This window comes from Aquila chrysaetos, chromosome Z (assembly GCF_900496995.4).
Source record: "Aquila chrysaetos chrysaetos chromosome Z, bAquChr1.4, whole genome shotgun sequence".
NCBI classification, from domain to species: domain Eukaryota; kingdom Metazoa; phylum Chordata; class Aves; order Accipitriformes; family Accipitridae; genus Aquila; species Aquila chrysaetos.
Genome location: NC_044030.1, coordinates 72,942,832 through 72,960,911, shown reverse-complemented (window position 1 = coordinate 72,960,911; position 18,080 = coordinate 72,942,832). Strand labels below are relative to the sequence as shown.

The window sequence follows — 18,080 nt, the reverse complement described above, 5'->3', positions numbered from 1 at the left end:
TGAAGAAAGTCCTCAATTTAAAAACTTCCATGTCACAAAAACTTAAGACACACACATGTGGCCACAGACACACTAAGGGCATTTAAATATGTTCCACAGTGCACCTCACAGGCCTTTTCCAAGAGCATATAGTGGCCCAATTGCAATACAGGAATAGATTTGGGTACATGCAGTCATTGCCCCATGCCCCAATTTTATCTCTAAGGACATGATCGCACATGAGAATAAAGGACATAGTAACCATCAGCTCTGAAGAATAACTCAGTCTGGAAAATAAGAGAAGAGTAGAACACAGCAGATGGTACAAACAGGCAAAAAAACCACCCCAAAAGCCAAAACAAAACCCAAGAACACCCTCAAGCCTGGTTTAGCTACATGTCCTTTGAGAAGACTGACAGTATAAGGACATTTTTATACTAAAAACATTTAAGATTTTAGTCTCCAACATAACAAGCAATATAAAAAAGGATAAATGTGTAACAGTGAAAGTGCCATAGCAAGTAACATATTCCAGGACAACTGTTTCTTCAGTCACTTGAACTTTCAGGCATATGCTATTAGTTCTAACTGTCTGAGTAAGGGAAGATGCAGCAACACTCCTACCAGAAACTGCTTCCTAGAAGTTTCAGAGCTGTCACAAACTTCCCAAGCTTCCTACCCAAACAAGTGAGAACACATGTGAGAAACTTTTGACTGATACCTGGATATTAAATTAAGCTTAGTGATCATTTTCAGAACACACAAAAAAATAAAACAAACAGTCTCACAATGAAAAAGGCTTTCTCTACAGTCTGAATCTTTCCTAAGTATAGCCTGTAAAAATCCTACTCAAAATTTTGGTAAATGGCTGTATCAACTGATTTAGTTTATTTGCAAGACACCATCTTAACTAAAAGAATGATCAGTCCCTCATGAAAGAGGCAGTATCTTCACATTAGGTATTGTAATATTGCAGAGAAAGGATTTAGAAAGATGCAGAAACCTGCTTTTTTGATTTAGAAATGTCTTCTACATGAAAAATCCCAGACTATGTCCATCTGCAATTTCTCTTCAGCTATGGCACCTGGTAAAAGCAGCTGCTAATGAAACTATTCTGTTGGTAACTCTTCACATAGACAAAAATTTCTTATTTACAGTGGCAGAACCATGTCAAAGGCAAATTCTTCTGATATGATGTTATTTTCAACATCCTTTCACCCATCAAATGTCAAGAAGTACCATCAAGGTACAACTTACAAGGTATTCAGGGGGGAGGGCAGAAAGCTGCATCTTGTCAGTAGTCAAACTATGTATGCATCCTCCAATTTTACAATATCAAAACACATCTTAGTAGCATTGTAGGAAGGTATTGATAGAAATTAGACACAAAATGAGACAGATTCTGTGTTTAAACAAACCACTTTTTTTTATACTAGAAAGTAAAATTCCCCTTCCAATCATCCAGCTTCAAACAGGAAAAAAAAAATCTTACCTGCCCATGATCGAAATGCTGCCACTATTCCCATTTTACTAGCTAGGAACCGTGCTTCTCTGTCCTCTCTGTCATTAAAACAACAGATGTCACAATACAGTTCATTACTATAAAACAAACAGCATTACTAACATAGCAAGTAAAAAGTAGTTAACTGAGACTTTAGCTGGCAACAAAACCCAGAGTAAGAGAAGGCCTTTATGTGTGCATATATGCATGTATATGCATTTACACAATGTGTATACACACACAAAGATTAGAATTTTTAAGTATTGTTACTATTCCTTTTTCAGGGGAGTTTCCATGGTAGGAGGATATCATCACAAAGTAAACACCTATATATGGTCAGATGAATCACTCTGCACCTCCACTGACAGTGAATCTACAGCAGGGACATAAAGAGTTGGACCTTCTTCAGTTACCCAGACCTAAACTTCTAATGCCATTTGATAATTAAAAAACCTGAACAATTCAAGTTGGAAGCAATCTCAGGAGGTTTCTAGTCCAAAATCCTGCACAAAGAAGTTGTCAGCTATCAGACCAGACCAGGTTATACTCAAGGCTTTATCCAGTTGGGTCGTAGAAACTCGCAAGGATGAAGGCTGCAGGACCTCTCCGGACAGCCTGTTCCAATTTCTCTCTGTTGCTTCTTGTCCTCCCACCTTTTACCACCATGAAGGGTGCTGGCTACGTCTTGTTGATTACAGCTTCACAGGTATTAGAAAGGTATTCAGGGCAGGGTATCCCCCAGGCTTCTCTTCTCCAGGCTAAACAAACCCTTTTAAACCTTAAACACTTAACAGTATTTTTGGAAGTTGCATTCCAACCCACTGTATTCAAGTAGTTTAGTATTAGGTCATTGCTTTTATTTTCACTTTGGAAAGAAAAAACGCTTAATTCCCATACCATGAACATAACTGGTAGCACAAGTAGCAGCACTAACACTTACTTGAGTTGTCCTTCTGCTGTGTCTGGATTATGCCTGTAGTGAAAATCTGTGTAAGGAGCTAAAATTCTCTAAACAAAAGAAAGACATGCATTACTTTCACATGAGAATACAGTTAAACAGGTCTTGTCCCTTCCTCAGTCCCACTCCAATCTGTCATGTTATTCCCGCTTTATAAATCATTATGCTCTTAGCCTAAAATGTTGTATTTTAAAAATTTTGCACAAACACAGAGGGTAAAATCTGAGATTAAAATTAAACATTTTCATTAGTAATATAATGTTTAATTTCTGTCACTAAACAAGTAAAACTGAACCCACCTCTAATTCTACATCTGCTCGCACATACTGTCGGGTCTTTGGATGATTGATGAGATGCAAAACTGTAGTTATCAGAGCCTCATTTATTCGGCTTAGCTGACAATCAATCACATTTTTCAAGATGGTACTTAAACCACCCCGAAGAGCCACCACCTCGGGATTCTGAAGTGCTAAATAAAGAAAAACACGTCACTTCGGCCAGTGATAGGAAAGAAAACATTTCATGGCTTCCAATACAACAAACTTGTCTCTTTAGGACGTGTAACTTTTTCTACCTGAACACTGCCAAGACACATGTAAAGCTTTTAATGGAACTGACTGACATCAGCAATGTCAGAATTGAGATTTTGGATTAATTTATCATGAACAGTCAGTCAGTCACCATTGGCAGCAATTTCCCAATTTATTTCCAACCAAGTTTCCATACAGTAGCTTCCAGACTTCCCTGCAAAAAGATTTTATGCTTCACTGGACTGACATGGATAAAATATTTATGCAATATAAAGGAACAACAGATCATTTATTTCTTTAAAACATAAGTTTGTATGTTGAAAGCATTGGTGAAATTACTTCTTATTCATTTTGAAAAAACAAATGTGGGTGCTGATTTTTAACAAGCATAGGGAGTTAGTATAAATCACTGTCCAGATAGCCTTTACATGGACACAAATACTGACTTCCAGAAGCCACTGTAGAAATTTTTAAAGGAGGATGTTTTTTTTTGTAGTTCTCTGAACTCTTGTACATTTGTCAGCATCTCATGTATGGACTTCTCCCTACTTCCAATCCATTAGTTTTAGAAACATCAACTGCAGCAGAGAAACATTTTTAAGGTAAATCAAGAATTGGCAAGTCTTAAAGGAAAGAACAGCACCTGAAATCTTCAGGTACTTCATGTAAGAGACTTTGATTTTAAGTTAAAGTGATTTTGTTTTATATCAAACTAATGACTAAAATCCATGAAACTGACATTAAGAACACTTAACATCTAATTCATTATTAAACAAATATCCTTAATTATTTGAACACAATCTATTTAATACTAACCCACAGAAGAGAATCTCTTAGAAAACTGATGACAACCATGTCAAAATTTTTCTTAATTAGCTTTCAGTTATCTTACCTAGTTCACAGATAATGGCTATACACGCTCGAACCATTCTGTCTCTTTCTTGAAGACCATCGTTTCCAACTGCTATCAAAGAATTAGTAATAGAACTGGGGAACAATGAGGCATTCACAGTGATCATCTGCCAAAAATGAAAGAAAAAGCCCTCTGGTTTCTTCGCAATATTTCTCTAAATATACTCACAGATTCACCAGCATTCTGTTTCCTAGTTACAACCAGACAGACCACTCCATCTATTACTTGGTTGTATCTGGTGAATCCTCAAAACTATTTCTTTTGTTCTTGAAATTCTTTTTGTCAATTTACTTTGCCATTCTCTTCCCACTTTAGTTTTGGGGTATTTTTTATATTTTGTATTATTTTATCGTAATAGGAAAGGGTTAAAGAGAGAACTACAGCTACCTTTTTCGTATTTTTTCCAAGATTTCTTTACCAACAAAGAATGCTATCCAATGGCACAGAGTAGATTACAAACTCTTCTAGAAGATTTATTCATACTGCAGCAGATTCTTCAGTACCTATTCAACTGTTTAATTAGCCAGGACTAAAATCTCCTCTTTTGCAGAGAGATCCTTAGATTGCTGCAGACTACAAAAAAAGGACAGTCAACAGAAGAAGCTGCTATAGTATCTACAAGGCAACCGTTAGTAACACCCCTATATCCTCTGGCATAGTACCTGATCTTCCTAGAACTGCAGCCTAATTCAACTTCATCGTAAATTACATAGCTATGGCACAAAAGACACACACACCTTAAACATATTAAACTGAAAAGCAAAGATGAAAACAAGACATGCATCCATTAATGAAGTCATTCTTCAATTAGAAAAAAGTTTGCAATATATTTGAGACAGAATAAAAGAACAGCTTTTAATAGCCACTACTGAAGAGGTCCCGCACCATGGAAATCCTCAGCTGCTAGTTTAGGACAATCAGAATTTAAACCAGATTAAGGAGCAAAACCCTGTGCACACATTAAAGGCAAAAAACCCCACTCCAAAACAACCAACCAACACCACCACTCTTGACCTTGCCCCAAATGAAGCTTTGACTACAAAGGCCGATTAGCTGTTTGTTCACATTTTTTCATAGTTTGCAAAAATTAAATATACATATCCTCTATACTGTGGAACATGAACATCACTAAACAGATGTCTTACTATGCAGGAAGTAGCCTTTTATCTGTCTGACTGCTTAAAAAGGGAACAACATAATGTGTTATAGCACACTCAACCATGTCACATCATCTACTAATAAATAAAAGTGAGTTGTAAAATACCACTCAATATCCAAACACCTAAAAACTCAAGGCTAGTTTTCCAAGGTTTTTTTTAATATCCCTTTTGTTTCCAACAAAAGCAGGCTTATCTTCACTATTTTTCCAAAATTCTTTTGTCCTATATTCATTTTACAGCTCCCTTGTATGTCTTATCCCGTTTGAACAAATATCTATTAGTTGTTTTACCTTCTTTGCAGATGATGTTAAAATGAGATCAACCATTATGACAAATGTATTAGAACACTAACAAGTTTATTTTTAAGTTGTGTTTTTGAGAAACTTCTTGTCATACATAGTGTTGTCACACACAAAACAGGAAGTTTTAAGATAGGACTCTAAAGAAAAAACAAACTCTTCCCCACCCACGTGGTCTCACTTTTACAAGGGCATAAAGTAACAAGCATTAGCAATAGAAAGGGAGTACCAATCCAATCTGCAAAGTTGTAACGTTTTTTCCTACTGATATTGACAAGTACTTAGTGGGAGGACACAAACAGCCTCTCAAGGCTGCTCTGCTTCATTGCTTTCTTTGGTTTTAAGACCTGAGAATGAAAGATTTCTTTCTTTTAATATTCAATTCCAAGTACATCAGAATAAATATAAACTTTTGCATTTGCTTTCATTCTGCTTTGGGTTTTGAAATGCAGTTCTAAAGACCAAGGACAGGTGATGAAGGCTACTTACAAGCAGCTATGATGAAGTAAGTAACAGAGACTATGAATTTGGTCTTTAAAGATTCCTCTAAAAAAAGAGGAAGAAAGAAGGTGGTTCATATTGTACATAACACTGACTTCTGCTTTACAAGAAAACATCCTGCCTATTAAATTATAAAAAAGTGGTTTTATTGACTTCTATTAGATGGAAAAATGCTTTCCAAGGCAACTTTATGCCATCATTTTCATGGCTGAAGACACTGCTAAATTGCAAAGCTCTTCCTAGGAAATGTAGAGGTGATTACAGTCAAAAGAGACAGTGAGCACTCAAAGCCTTCAAAAAAAAAATCAGAAACCAAGTTTAAAAAGTTTAAAGTTGTTTTTCTTTTTTCTTCCTATACTACTTTAACCTGCACATTTTTAAAACAAGTTTATCATTTAGTACCTTTTATGAATTCATAAAACAGGGTTAGTATTTTGTATTTTGTTCTTCTACCCTATGAAAAGGAAGAGAAGAAAGCGAGAGAATATTTTCAAGTTTTGTATCTATACTATTCTTAAATAGGCATTTTTGCTATCAAAGATGAGGTTAAAGAATTGCATCCAGACTTTGAAGCTGAGAACAATAGTTCTATGACGCTGATAGAACCCAGTTCACTTCTTCCATGGTTCACAGTAAACTACCTCCTGCACAAATGAATTAATTATGTTTTATTTGTCATTCATTTTCCTCTTCTAGACCTTTATATAATCTTTTAGGAATCCTGTATCAAACCACTGAGTCTGAGATATTGAGGGAGATGAAGAGAGATGGGAAAAGGGCAAGAGCAGGGTAACAAAAAGACAGTGTAAAAATCCAGAATATGCCATTCAGGATGCGTGTCACTGTATTCCTTATAAGAGAGTTTCTCAAGTACTAACTGCTCTAGGCCAATGCATGCTTGACTGATGCAGCTCAGACAGGACACGAAAGAGGTGTTAACTTGACTGGTAGCCAGGTTGGGTGGCTTTTTGTTTGTCTGACATAGTCTTTTAAGAAAAAAGGATGCTCTAGGTAGCAAAAGATGTTAGGAAACATCTTTCATCAACATAGTTCTCAGCATCAAAGAACCATGAGCATCTCTGTACAGCATGTACATTCCATTCACAGCATCCTTGTACAACGATGGAGAAAAAAAGCACTGGTGGTCAGCTGTATGATTTTTTTAATGCTTATCTTTCAGGATCATTTTTCCCAATCAAACAAATGGATTTATTTCTCTTGCTTCCTCTTGTTTCTTTCAAGCAGGACAGAAGTTTTTGCTCAACTAGGAAATGCTCAAATAACCCCAGGAATAATGAGGACAAATTTCTGATCCAAATAAAACCAATTACAAATGAGTTTCCATTCTATTGCCTGATTTAAGTTATTCTGGCTCTACCCTGAAGCTCTTTTTTTTAAAGCAGATTAACAAAGAACTTTTACAGATTTCAACTTCCTCAAGGATCCATTTCTTTATGGTGTTTTTTTGTTTGTTTGGGTTTGGGAGTGGTCTTTAAGCTTTAAAACGCTCTTTTTGGCACAATTGTTAATCAACCATATTGTCTCTCCTGTAAGACAGAAACCAAGTGAGCTCATTATAAGAAAAATAAATTGCATATCAAAACTTCCATATTTTCAACCTATACATATATGTAAAAAAATACACATACACAAAAAACAGATTAAACACACACAGTGCTCCTGGGGAACCATTCTTCCAACTACTTCAGACTTTACTTAGGGCTTTGGTAGTTTTTCCTAAGATGCTCAGTAGAAGAATATAAGCATGATGAAGAACAGTAAAGTCCAGTACAAAGGCAGAATACTGTGTTTCCTGAAAAAAATACCTTCAGTAGCTGTGTATGCCAATTTCTCTAGGATGAACTTGAAAATGCAGCTACCACAGCTTCAAACATCTCATATCCATGGGTACACAGTACAGTAACCACCACAGACTAACTATGTCTTATGGTGTATCTAAGAAAAGAATGATGGATAGCATCCTCTATGGATAAAGCAATATGGCTAGAAGCATTCCTTCAACTGACTATTCCGGCGATGGCAATTTGCCTCATTTCTCAAATGGCAGAAAATCTTCAATCCTTGATTCACAGATGCTTAAACACACTATACAACAAAGTTAGATCATTAGATGAAACTTAATAATACGGTTCTTATACCCTTGCATTCATCATTTGATAAATTTTTCCCAAATCTTGTCCAGTATGATCTCTATCAAAGGAAAATTAGCAGTGTTTTTCTAGCCCACTCAAGATTCTCAATTTTAAGAGATTAAAATTGAAACAAGTCTCAGCACTGCCATTCCTTCTCTTTTGAATTATCAGCTATAATTTCTTTCCATACAGTAAAGTAAGGTAAGGTATTAAGAGACTGTGTGAAAAAATTGCTGATGAAAAAAACCAGGAGTCAGCACAACTGACTGGCATAGCTAATAAGACCATATATAGCTAGATTTTACCTTTCTGACTAATCGAAGTGCTTGTGTTCGTTCTACTTCATTACTCTGCTGTATGTCAATGCACCTAAAGTAAGTTAAAAAACACATTTTGTTTATAACAACACTAACTTTCACCTTAACTTGTAACATCTCATGTTAATATTTATGCAACTGAATAAACAGAAGCAAGTATTATGACCACTGTTTAAAAATTCTGCCTTTCGGCACACTCATTATGAATGGTCACTTAGTTTCAGTTTGTATTTTTTTCAGTTATCTTCATTATAATTAAATCACTGGAGCATTCTCAAATATACAACATCAAGGCATAAGGGCTTCAACAAATATTTTCTGAGCTAGCTGCATTTGTCATTTCAAATGAGACTAAACAAAGTATTTGTAGTGTTTCACATCAACATGTTTTGTGTGTGTTCTCAGATCAGAAAAGTCCTTTTGCTCCAACAAAATTAAACAGCACACTAAAACTGACTATGTGCATATATAAACAGAAACACACACATCTGTATCAGTATATTAAATCCAACGATTTTAACAGAGGAAGCACTAGAAATGTTAATATTTACATCTACTCATCATGCTCATCTTATTATCTCATTGTTAGTTTGCCCTTTAGTATTTTTCTGTCATGTCATGGGTTATACTTAGACTACAAATTCTTGGGCATGAACTACTTTTTAGCCCTGACTTTGTAGTAGAGGCTCCAAAGCACTATGATAATAGAAATAATCAAAACAACTCCCATAAAACAACTTAAGACATGAAAATTACTGATGTTTCAACCTTCTATTAATACCACAGATTAATTTATGATTAATGGCATTTATGACAGAAAAAAAAATTTTTTTAGATTACTCATAGTACATCATATATTAGGATAGCATTTTATTTGGATTAGCTAGTGTGATGCATTATCCTTTTATTTTTAAAGGACATTATTCATATTGAAGAAAAACAGCTTTTATAGAACTATGTATGGAGAACGTAAGAGGATATGAAAATGCCTTTTCTCACCTGTCTCAACTATGAAAAAGTGATTTACAGTTGCACAATTTACAACAAGAAGGAAGAGAAAAATTACCTGGCTATCAAGTAATCCACTTTCAACTTTAGCACCTTCTGGAGAATACTGGAGTCTCGAATGAGATAGCGGAGGGCTCGCAATCCTGCTGCTCGCACCTCTTTTGCTTCATTTAGTAAAGCTAACCTCAGACTACAATGAAGAAAACAAGGGAGACAAACAATTATTTAGCAGCAGGTAAATCTGACTTCACCATCTGACAGGCAGCTACTACCTACCTACTCCTTTAAAATAAAAAGTCTGATTTTTAACAAGAAATGGTCCGCATTAGTTTTCTGAGATATTCACCTCTATAGCCTAGAAGACAAACCTCCACCCTGCCAGTAGATGTAGACAATATATTAATCTGCAAAAGCCACAAACCATTTCCCCCCCCCCCCCAAAGAACAGCTTGTACATCCGTTAAATGATACATGACCAAGACCTGTATACTACGACTTGTTATTTGATAAAACAGCTGAGCACAATATTAGTCCAAGAAAATTAACAGGTAGAGAGCATTCCTTCCTCTGCTAGAATGCCAACCTGTAAGCATGAGTCCTCAACACAATATCTTGACACCTAACAGAGACAAATTTGCACCATAAGTAACCGCATGCACCTCTCACTAAAGATGTTATGGCACCATGTTATGTTCACATGAAATATGAGAGTCATAACTTAAGCAGCCCCACACAGCACAGATTTCATTTTAACACATAACCAAAACGTATTTGTCTTTAGACAGATTTTGAAACCATTTTGCTTGCACTGAGGTGAGCTTTCCTAACAGAACTATCATCATAGTGAATTTAGGAAATTAAGTTATCTAAGTAAAAAGAAAAGAGATACTGAAGGCCTCCAGAGATGCAGTTTCAAAGTATTAAGTGACACACTGTCCTTTTCAAGGCCCTCAAAAGATTTACCCCTTTTCCTTGACTACACAGCAGGGGAAAAACCCCCAACCTTCCAGTGACATGTTTTAGTAGGATTCTTTCAGTGGACATCTAAGAATGTAAATACTTCAGCCAGTGAGACTGAATTTCTGCTGACACAAATGGCTTTTTTTTTTTTTCTTTTCTTATTCTAGGATTGCCATGCATGGTAATCAGTTACTCCAAGGCCAAAAATCTTCTGAATCTTTCTGGAGATTAACTGGCCTGTGTAAAAGTCACTGTAACAGGAACCTAATTCCAGGTGATATCTAGACAAAGTAGAAAGGCTAAAGTACTATATGCAAATAAAGATGAACTGATTATTACTTTCAGCACCAAGTAGGGAATTACTTCAGGAAGACCATCTTTGCTGTAATACCAAATACAATTCTTCACATAAAGACTGTCACTAATTGCCTTTATTTACTTTAAGCTGAGCTAGAAGCAAGTAAGAAACAGATTCTCAATACTGTGAGTTAAGAAAAATTCTTCCTCTAAAAAAAGCTGTACTAGAGGAGGATTTATTTCCAAAGTCATTCAAGAAAAGCAGACAAGAAACTCTTCAACTGTAGTGAGTAAACAATAGGTATTCTTTAGATGATGAATCATGCTTTGTTTCCAGTTTTGCAGCTTTGCAGAGATGGAATTCTGAGGGATGAGCACTTAAGACTCAGTTCTACTCAACGGTATTTTTTCTATGTGGACTTTAAATTGGTTTGGATATGCCAGTTTAAAACACTTCAGTAGAGTTTCTTGTTAGGGCAGAAGTTACCCATTACTCACGCAAATAGTGTTGCTGCTATCCACGACATTTCTTATTAGGACAGCAAAATACTGAATCTGGATTTTTTTCCCCTCATTGAGTAAAGTACATTACTTTTATATTTACAAGGAAAACACTTCTTGAATAGTAGACCAAAACAATCTCTAGACAAAGTTTCTCAAAAGCAATCAATGCTTTGAAAGCTTGTTCTACAACTCATAAGAGGAAGATATTCTTAATCTGTAGACAGAATTTAAGAATTGGCAACAATGAAACCACTACAAAGGACAACACTATCATGAGATTCAACATACAAAAGCAGAAGGTATCAAAAAGGGATGTGTCACTACCTTTAAATAGCAAGAACACAATGAAAATATATAGGTAGCTAGAAAGATATAGACCTAAAATAAAGGCCATAAAAATCCATAAAGGTCCATTGAAAGTAACAACACAGAGGTGTACAACACTGAACAAAAATCTCTCCATTAAAAAAAAAAAAACGAACCAAAACCCCCAAACACCAGTCAATGACTGAACTGCAAAAACTTGAGAGAAACATGACTTTATAAAGACAATGAAGATATGCTTCAGCAGGCAGAAACAAAATATGTGGGAAAACCTATGTGCGTGCATCTGTATGTGTCTACCTGTTCTGACTCCTCAGCTGTACCACAAGGAGAAAACTTGAAAAATTAAACCTGACCCACTGAAAAACCCAAGAGGAAAAGAAGGAATGAAGCAAATAAGAGACTGACAGAAGTATGACAAAAACAAGCATTTTCTTCATACAAAGTAATTGCTTTAGAGATCTGCATGAAAATTCCTATCCTAATTTTATTATACAAAATACAAGTTAGACTAAGAAGTGAAAATGATGGAAGAACTGGAGGAAATCTATCAGTAAGTATTGTCAGCAGCCCACCAAGCTTCACATTTTAAGTGTTTGGAAAGAATATCAACATGCACTATCTGCATATATTTGCTAGCACTGTATTATAAACAGTAGTGGCCAAGATGGAGAAAAGGTGATAAGCAGGTCTATACAAAAAGGGATTCTAAAGGGCATCCAGAGGACTGTTTATTATCTTAAAATAAAATCACCTTAAAATAAAACTGGTTAGCCATGTGAAGCACCCAGCATATTCTACTAATCTTTTGAAAGACTTGAAAGGACTTATTACAATAGTGTATAAAAAGGCGTAAGATGTTGCTGAAGATAGTATTAAGGGTTATAAAGAGATTACAGAGTGATGAAAAGTAGTCTCACAAATCAAGATCTGAAAAGATGAATTCAAAAAGCAGAGGTGAATGGAATATTTTTATCCTGACAATTTTCTGTCCTGCTTTTTATCCAGGCTCACAATCTCATTTTGTAGGCAGTATTTAGTATACTATTTTTGATTTGGAGGAAGCAGGGGGGCAGAGATACAGAGGGCAATGTAGTTTATATTATTAAGAATAGGATGGGCTTATGAGAAGCGCAATACTACTTGCCCCAGTATCTTAAGTGTCACTGCAGAAATGAAAATAACTTCTTCAGACAGCATTAAGGCTGATAAACATTAAGACTAATACAAAATCTGGAAGAACTAAGAAAGGATGGATAAGAATTCCTATTGCAGGGCCATTCTTGCACCTTTTCCTAAGCATCTCATCCACTCACTACAGAAAGACAACCATGATTTGGACAAATCTGTTTGATCCAGCCAGGTAATTGTGAATATTCTGAATTTTGCTTTTATAGCCAAAGCCCCTTGGCACATTACTAAAAGACCTCAAAAGTTTGAGGCCTACGAACATTCCATTTTCTTCATTGCTCAAGGTTTCCTCTCATCTGTCAGTGGTATGCTGCTCTGGGAACCAGGAAGACCCATCTACACTGGGAATGACAACAAAATATCACTACTGTCTGCATCTGCTGGCAGGAAGAAATTCTATTCAGGCACCTGGACTAACACAATTCTAAGAGAATAGTTTCTGAAAAACAGATGTCTAACTTGAAAATAATCACAATTATTGCAGACTGCAACTGTCTTTGGTTTGGGTAAATGTTCTATCAAGGTTACTGACCCCCAAACCTAGAACTTTACAGGAAGTCTGTAATTATTCTTGAAATCATTGATTCCCTTATAGTTTAATGCTTTAGAGGTTAGCCATTCATACTTCACGAATGCAGAAAACTCACAAAGTATTTCTTGCATCCAAATAACTTTTCATGTTTTCAAAGAAAAACAAGTTTGTTCTGTAGAATAAAAACATTTCCCTATGGGATTCTAAGATAAAGTTGGGAACATCAGCAGAGCAAAATACAGAACTTGCATGTTATTTCCAAACTTAGCCTACACCTGAAGGTCATTTCCAAAGTTAAAGAGTTCAGTATTTGCAAGTTACTCAGAATGGCTGTATGCTGTATAGCAAAATAATCTGCAGAATACTACTGCAGAATGGCTTTAACTCTGTAGAGCAAAATTTTTAAGTTTGCCTGAAAAGCCTGTATTTCACAAAAACTATCTACCCTATAAATATTTCTGAAGAACCACCAATCAGCATGATTATGGTTCTTAAAATGTATTTGAGTTTGAAAATTATCCGTATAGCAGAATAACCTACATATATGCATAAAAAATTTGCTTCTCATGTACACACACAGAGGAACCACTGGACTGACCAAAGTAATGACACCAACCAAAACCATTTTCCTGCTGTAGGTCTTATTTTTTTGAGAAGCCATTTTTGGCATTTTTCTAAGTAGGGGGCTATTTTTCTTCATGTGTCTGCTGAGAACAACATTTTTATCTCTTCCTTATCAATATCCATAATTGAGTTTAGATTAGCAGATCTTTCTGCAAACTTCTTCCTATAAAAACAAACACTAGTATTTGCACAACCCTTTAAGACTTGTATTTAAAAATATTTGGTGAAGAACACCGAATTTTGAAGTTATACTCTTAAGTGATGTTTAGTGCTATCATAAATCACTATAATGGATTACATAAATAAGATCAGAAAATAACCTATTAAAGCTTACAGCAAAATATGCATTCACAAAAATATACTTACTTTTTATTTTTTTTTAGTTCTAGCAAGGAAAATCAGTTCTAGTCAAGAAAACAACTTAAAATATTTCCACAAGAAGTTACACAAGTTTTCCCAACATTTTAATTAAAGAGTGACTAGTTTTTCTAAGCTTGCTTTCCTAAGTTGGATAACTAAATTGAAAGAACACAAAATCATACTAAATACTAGATCTTAGTTGTTTCTGTCACCAATGCTGAGCCCTAGGACAAATTTACCAATGTGTGTAAAAACACAGAAGTTCTGGAAAATAGCATGTAGTTACTTTTGACTGTCAGAAACAGCAACAAAACATAGGAAAATTTTACTTGAAAGTACATACACAGGTCATTTTAGTAGCAGGGAAAGCAATGCTACAAAGACATATATACACACCAAATTAACATAAAATGTTTGTCTTTAAATCCTGATTCTACATCAAGAGTATGCTCTAAGTTCTGTAGGTGCACATTTTTACTATAAGTGCTTTCTGTAAGTACTGACATATTTAGAGGGTTTTTTTTACATCTGAGGAATAGAATAAAGAAATCCACACTTTCAATCTGGAGGTTTTTCACCTTTCTTTGCCCAAAAGCAAATACAGTATTTCTAATTTTACTCATTAAAATATTTGTAAGGTGTATGTTTGCATTATGAAATTTCAAACACATTAGAAATACAACATATTAGCTCAAAAGTACAAATAAACTTTATTTAATTGCACTTAGAACAATTAAAGTACCCTAGTATTGCTCTAGTGCTCCTTACTACTTACCATATTATGATGCTGTCATATGTAAAACCTAGCTTTTCTTCAGCATGGCCAGTATTACAAAGAAGCTGAAAATAAAAGAAAACATCTATTACTTATAAGTCTTTAAAAATTACTATGTAAAACTGTAGATTTCTGGCAATGCTTTCAAAGAAACCTGAGGAATCTAATTCATGGCAAGGGGAGGCGTACCAACTTCAGACTTCCCTGAGAACTTCTGCTGTCAGTATTCTGTTTCTATACACACCAGACACACACAAATCTGTGGCCTGTCATACCAGAGAAAAGCTTGTACAATTGTGTAAGCTACCTACTGGTCAGTTTTTCAACTCCAGATTGCTAGTTGGGCAATTGGTAACCTGAGCAGAGATGAAAAAGACTGAAGTCAAAGTACACCTGCATTCAAAAAGACAGCTTTGGTGAGAGTTTTGAAGCAAAGATTGACACTGATGGTCCACTGTTATGTTTTGCCACAGCAGCACAGGCACAGGAAAACATCAGCAGGCATTGCCAATGGTAAGCGTCCCATAAACGTCTGGCCTGCCATCAGTTCCATAGAACTTGTACCTCAAAAATCAGTGCAAAGGTTGAATTTATGCAGACAAGAAGACACCTATAAACTGTTGTAAATTCTGAACATTTCAACCATATCTATCCATTTTAAACACAAGACTGAAGATTTGAAAGCGCAGTTTTTACATCCAAAAGCAATCTCAAAGGAGCAATCTAGTGCGTTGCAACGTTTTAGCTTCTTGAGGAAAGGAAAACAGTCTCTTCTTTAAGAAAAGCTGATGCTGTTCTCCTTTGCTATAGCAGCAAAGAAATTCCTAGTAATCTCATTTACTACCCCTAGTTAAAATTATAAAAAATACTTCATTACCACATCCAAATCCCAAAGCACTTTTCCAAGCACTTCCGAAAACTCAAGTGACTAACACTAATTGCAATAGCTTTGCATTTTGTCCTCTCTTTTCAAAACATGCATGTGTTCAGTTCTGAGCCAGCATGGTATTAACAGTTTGTCAGTGAGGAATTCAGGAAGTGTTTGTGCTAACTAGTGAATACTCCATGCTATGTTCTTTATACATATTTATTGCTAACAATAAGAAATTTATAATAAATGAAATTAAGGCTACTGTAAGTTGAAATATTTGACATGTTCCATGCTCCCGTTCTACTGTTCACCTCCACCTGAAAAAGCAGCATATTGCACAGAAACTCAGCTTTTAAGTAAACCCATTTTATTAGCAAGATGGTTTAAATTCAAACAATACTTACATTTATGCTCAACAAGTACAAATTCTTCCAAGGATCACATTACATTTTGAGAAATTATTTTTCATATTGTGAGAAAAATGCATAGTGATAATGCTGAAATCTGAAGTTGTTAATGAAAGAGATTATTATATTGGCCTGGATCAGCTCCACATTTGGGCTCAAATAACCCCAGTTAATTGAAATATTTTGGGTTTTGCATTTTTCTTAACAGTGGCTATAACCAAAGCTGATTATAAAGCATAAGGAAAGTTATTACATAACCTTTTCCCCCCACCTTTCAAATTTAAGTGATAATAAAACTAGACAATCAGTGCATTAACTGGTTATGACAGTATGTCACTTCCTAACATCAATCTATTTTTATGCCATGTTGTTGGACTGCCTAAGGCCACCACTGCTGCTTTAGCATTTCTATTGACATCTTATGAACTGTAATAATTGGCTGGCAGAGTGTAAGCAAAACAGTGTGAGAAGATAGTGAGTAAAAACAGTTCATTGTTCAGTTTCAGACAAGTATATTAATAGTTGTTCAGGCTAATCATTTATACATCTAAACCTCTCCCCACCATTCCACCCCAGACACAAATGAGAAATCCTAATTTAAACATAGCAGATTATCCTCAACAGTCTTTTTTCCTACTTTAAAAAACACACAGAATTATCATTCTGATGTAGGAAAAAACATTTTTGAGAAAGCTGCTATTGTATGCACTAGCGCATTTCCGAAGCAAGTCTTCTATGATTGCACTTAACGATTGGTTTGCATCTTGAGCAGTCCTGAGATGAAACTAAAGCAGATGACATGTTCCAGGAACCCACTTAACTTGCTGCAATTGCTCAAGAACATTCAGTTCACTGGACCAGCTCTAGTTGAGTTGTCAGTAACTACTCTTACCAAATACATATAGTCTGGTTATTAACTCCTCAATACCAACTGTTTTCCTCTATATACATGCTGCCACTCTCACTAATGTACAAAGAAACTTGACTGTATCTTGAAACTCATAGTCATGTAACCTGGCAATAGTTTTAACTTTCATCAAGTTTAACCACTGTGTTGATACACATTTCTGAATGCGCCAATAATTATTAAAGTCTTTGATGTCTGTGCATACATGTAAACTATTTCTCACAGAGAATGAACAGATAAAATTGGCTAAAAATGTAAATACAATATTAGCTACTTTAGCTGTTAGTTTACTCTCACTCCAATGGGCCATCACTACTTGTGCATTGGCTCTCTTTGCAATGTATGCACAGTAGTGTGCTTACAGGATTTCTAGCTAAAAAAAGAATTTAAAAGATGGACAGCAAGATCAGAATTCAAAATGGTTCAGTGATTTGAAAGGAGTGCCTAAACTCAATAAGAAAATTCAATGAAATAAAAGGAATCATATCATAACCTTCACAGTACCACACATTAATAGACACTTAAAAACTGAAAGGAGTCCAGCAGAGAAATACAAGATGTCCAGAAAATATTCAGAATGTTAAATACAAAAGCAGCTGGTCTCAATGCTTTGAGTATTTGCTCAGTTATAAATGTCTGGTCTTATATATATTATAGGGAAAACTTTGCCACTTTCTTCTCACTTCACCTTCAAACAACATTAAGCAGGTCAATGATTCTGGCCCAAATGCAGTGATTTTTTTAGATGGCTGAATTCCTGACAAAGCCAAGTAACTGTCATATGTTTGACTGTAGCATTTAGCAATTAACATGCATATCATTGTAGTACAAGTTTGTAAGCAGGCAGTACCAGAATACTAAAATCTGCTTTTGGCTACACATTGCTATATTTCACTAAAATGGCAATGGATTATCATATCATGTAAATGCCTGGAATTATGCAAATATACTTTATATTTTTCCTATATATATAGATATAATATATAAAATGTATATACTTTATATATAC

At 35.2% G+C, this 18,080-nt stretch overlaps 1 protein-coding gene across 4 annotated transcripts in view; it reads right to left on the bottom strand.

Moving 5' to 3' along the window:
* Positions 1–18,080, bottom strand: part of RICTOR (RPTOR independent companion of MTOR complex 2) — a 90,353-nt gene that overhangs the window by 47,577 nt on the left and 24,696 nt on the right. Inside the window, exons 4-10 of one of the 4 annotated variants that reach the window (XM_030003508.1) lie at positions 14,887–14,951; positions 9,378–9,509; positions 8,300–8,363; positions 3,861–3,987; positions 2,738–2,907; positions 2,421–2,488; positions 1,472–1,539 (exon numbers count right to left, since the gene is read on the bottom strand). In XM_030003508.1, coding sequence (XP_029859368.1) covers positions 1,472–1,539; positions 2,421–2,488; positions 2,738–2,907; positions 3,861–3,987; positions 8,300–8,363; positions 9,378–9,509; positions 14,887–14,951 — 694 coding nt within the window. Of the gene's footprint in view, positions 1–1,471; positions 1,540–2,420; positions 2,489–2,737; positions 2,908–3,860; positions 3,988–4,268; positions 4,372–5,331; positions 5,353–8,299; positions 8,364–9,377; positions 9,510–14,886; positions 14,952–18,080 lie in introns of those variants that run through there. The other 3 variants (XM_030003510.2, XM_041120632.1, XM_041120633.1) reach the window with 3 other exon arrangements.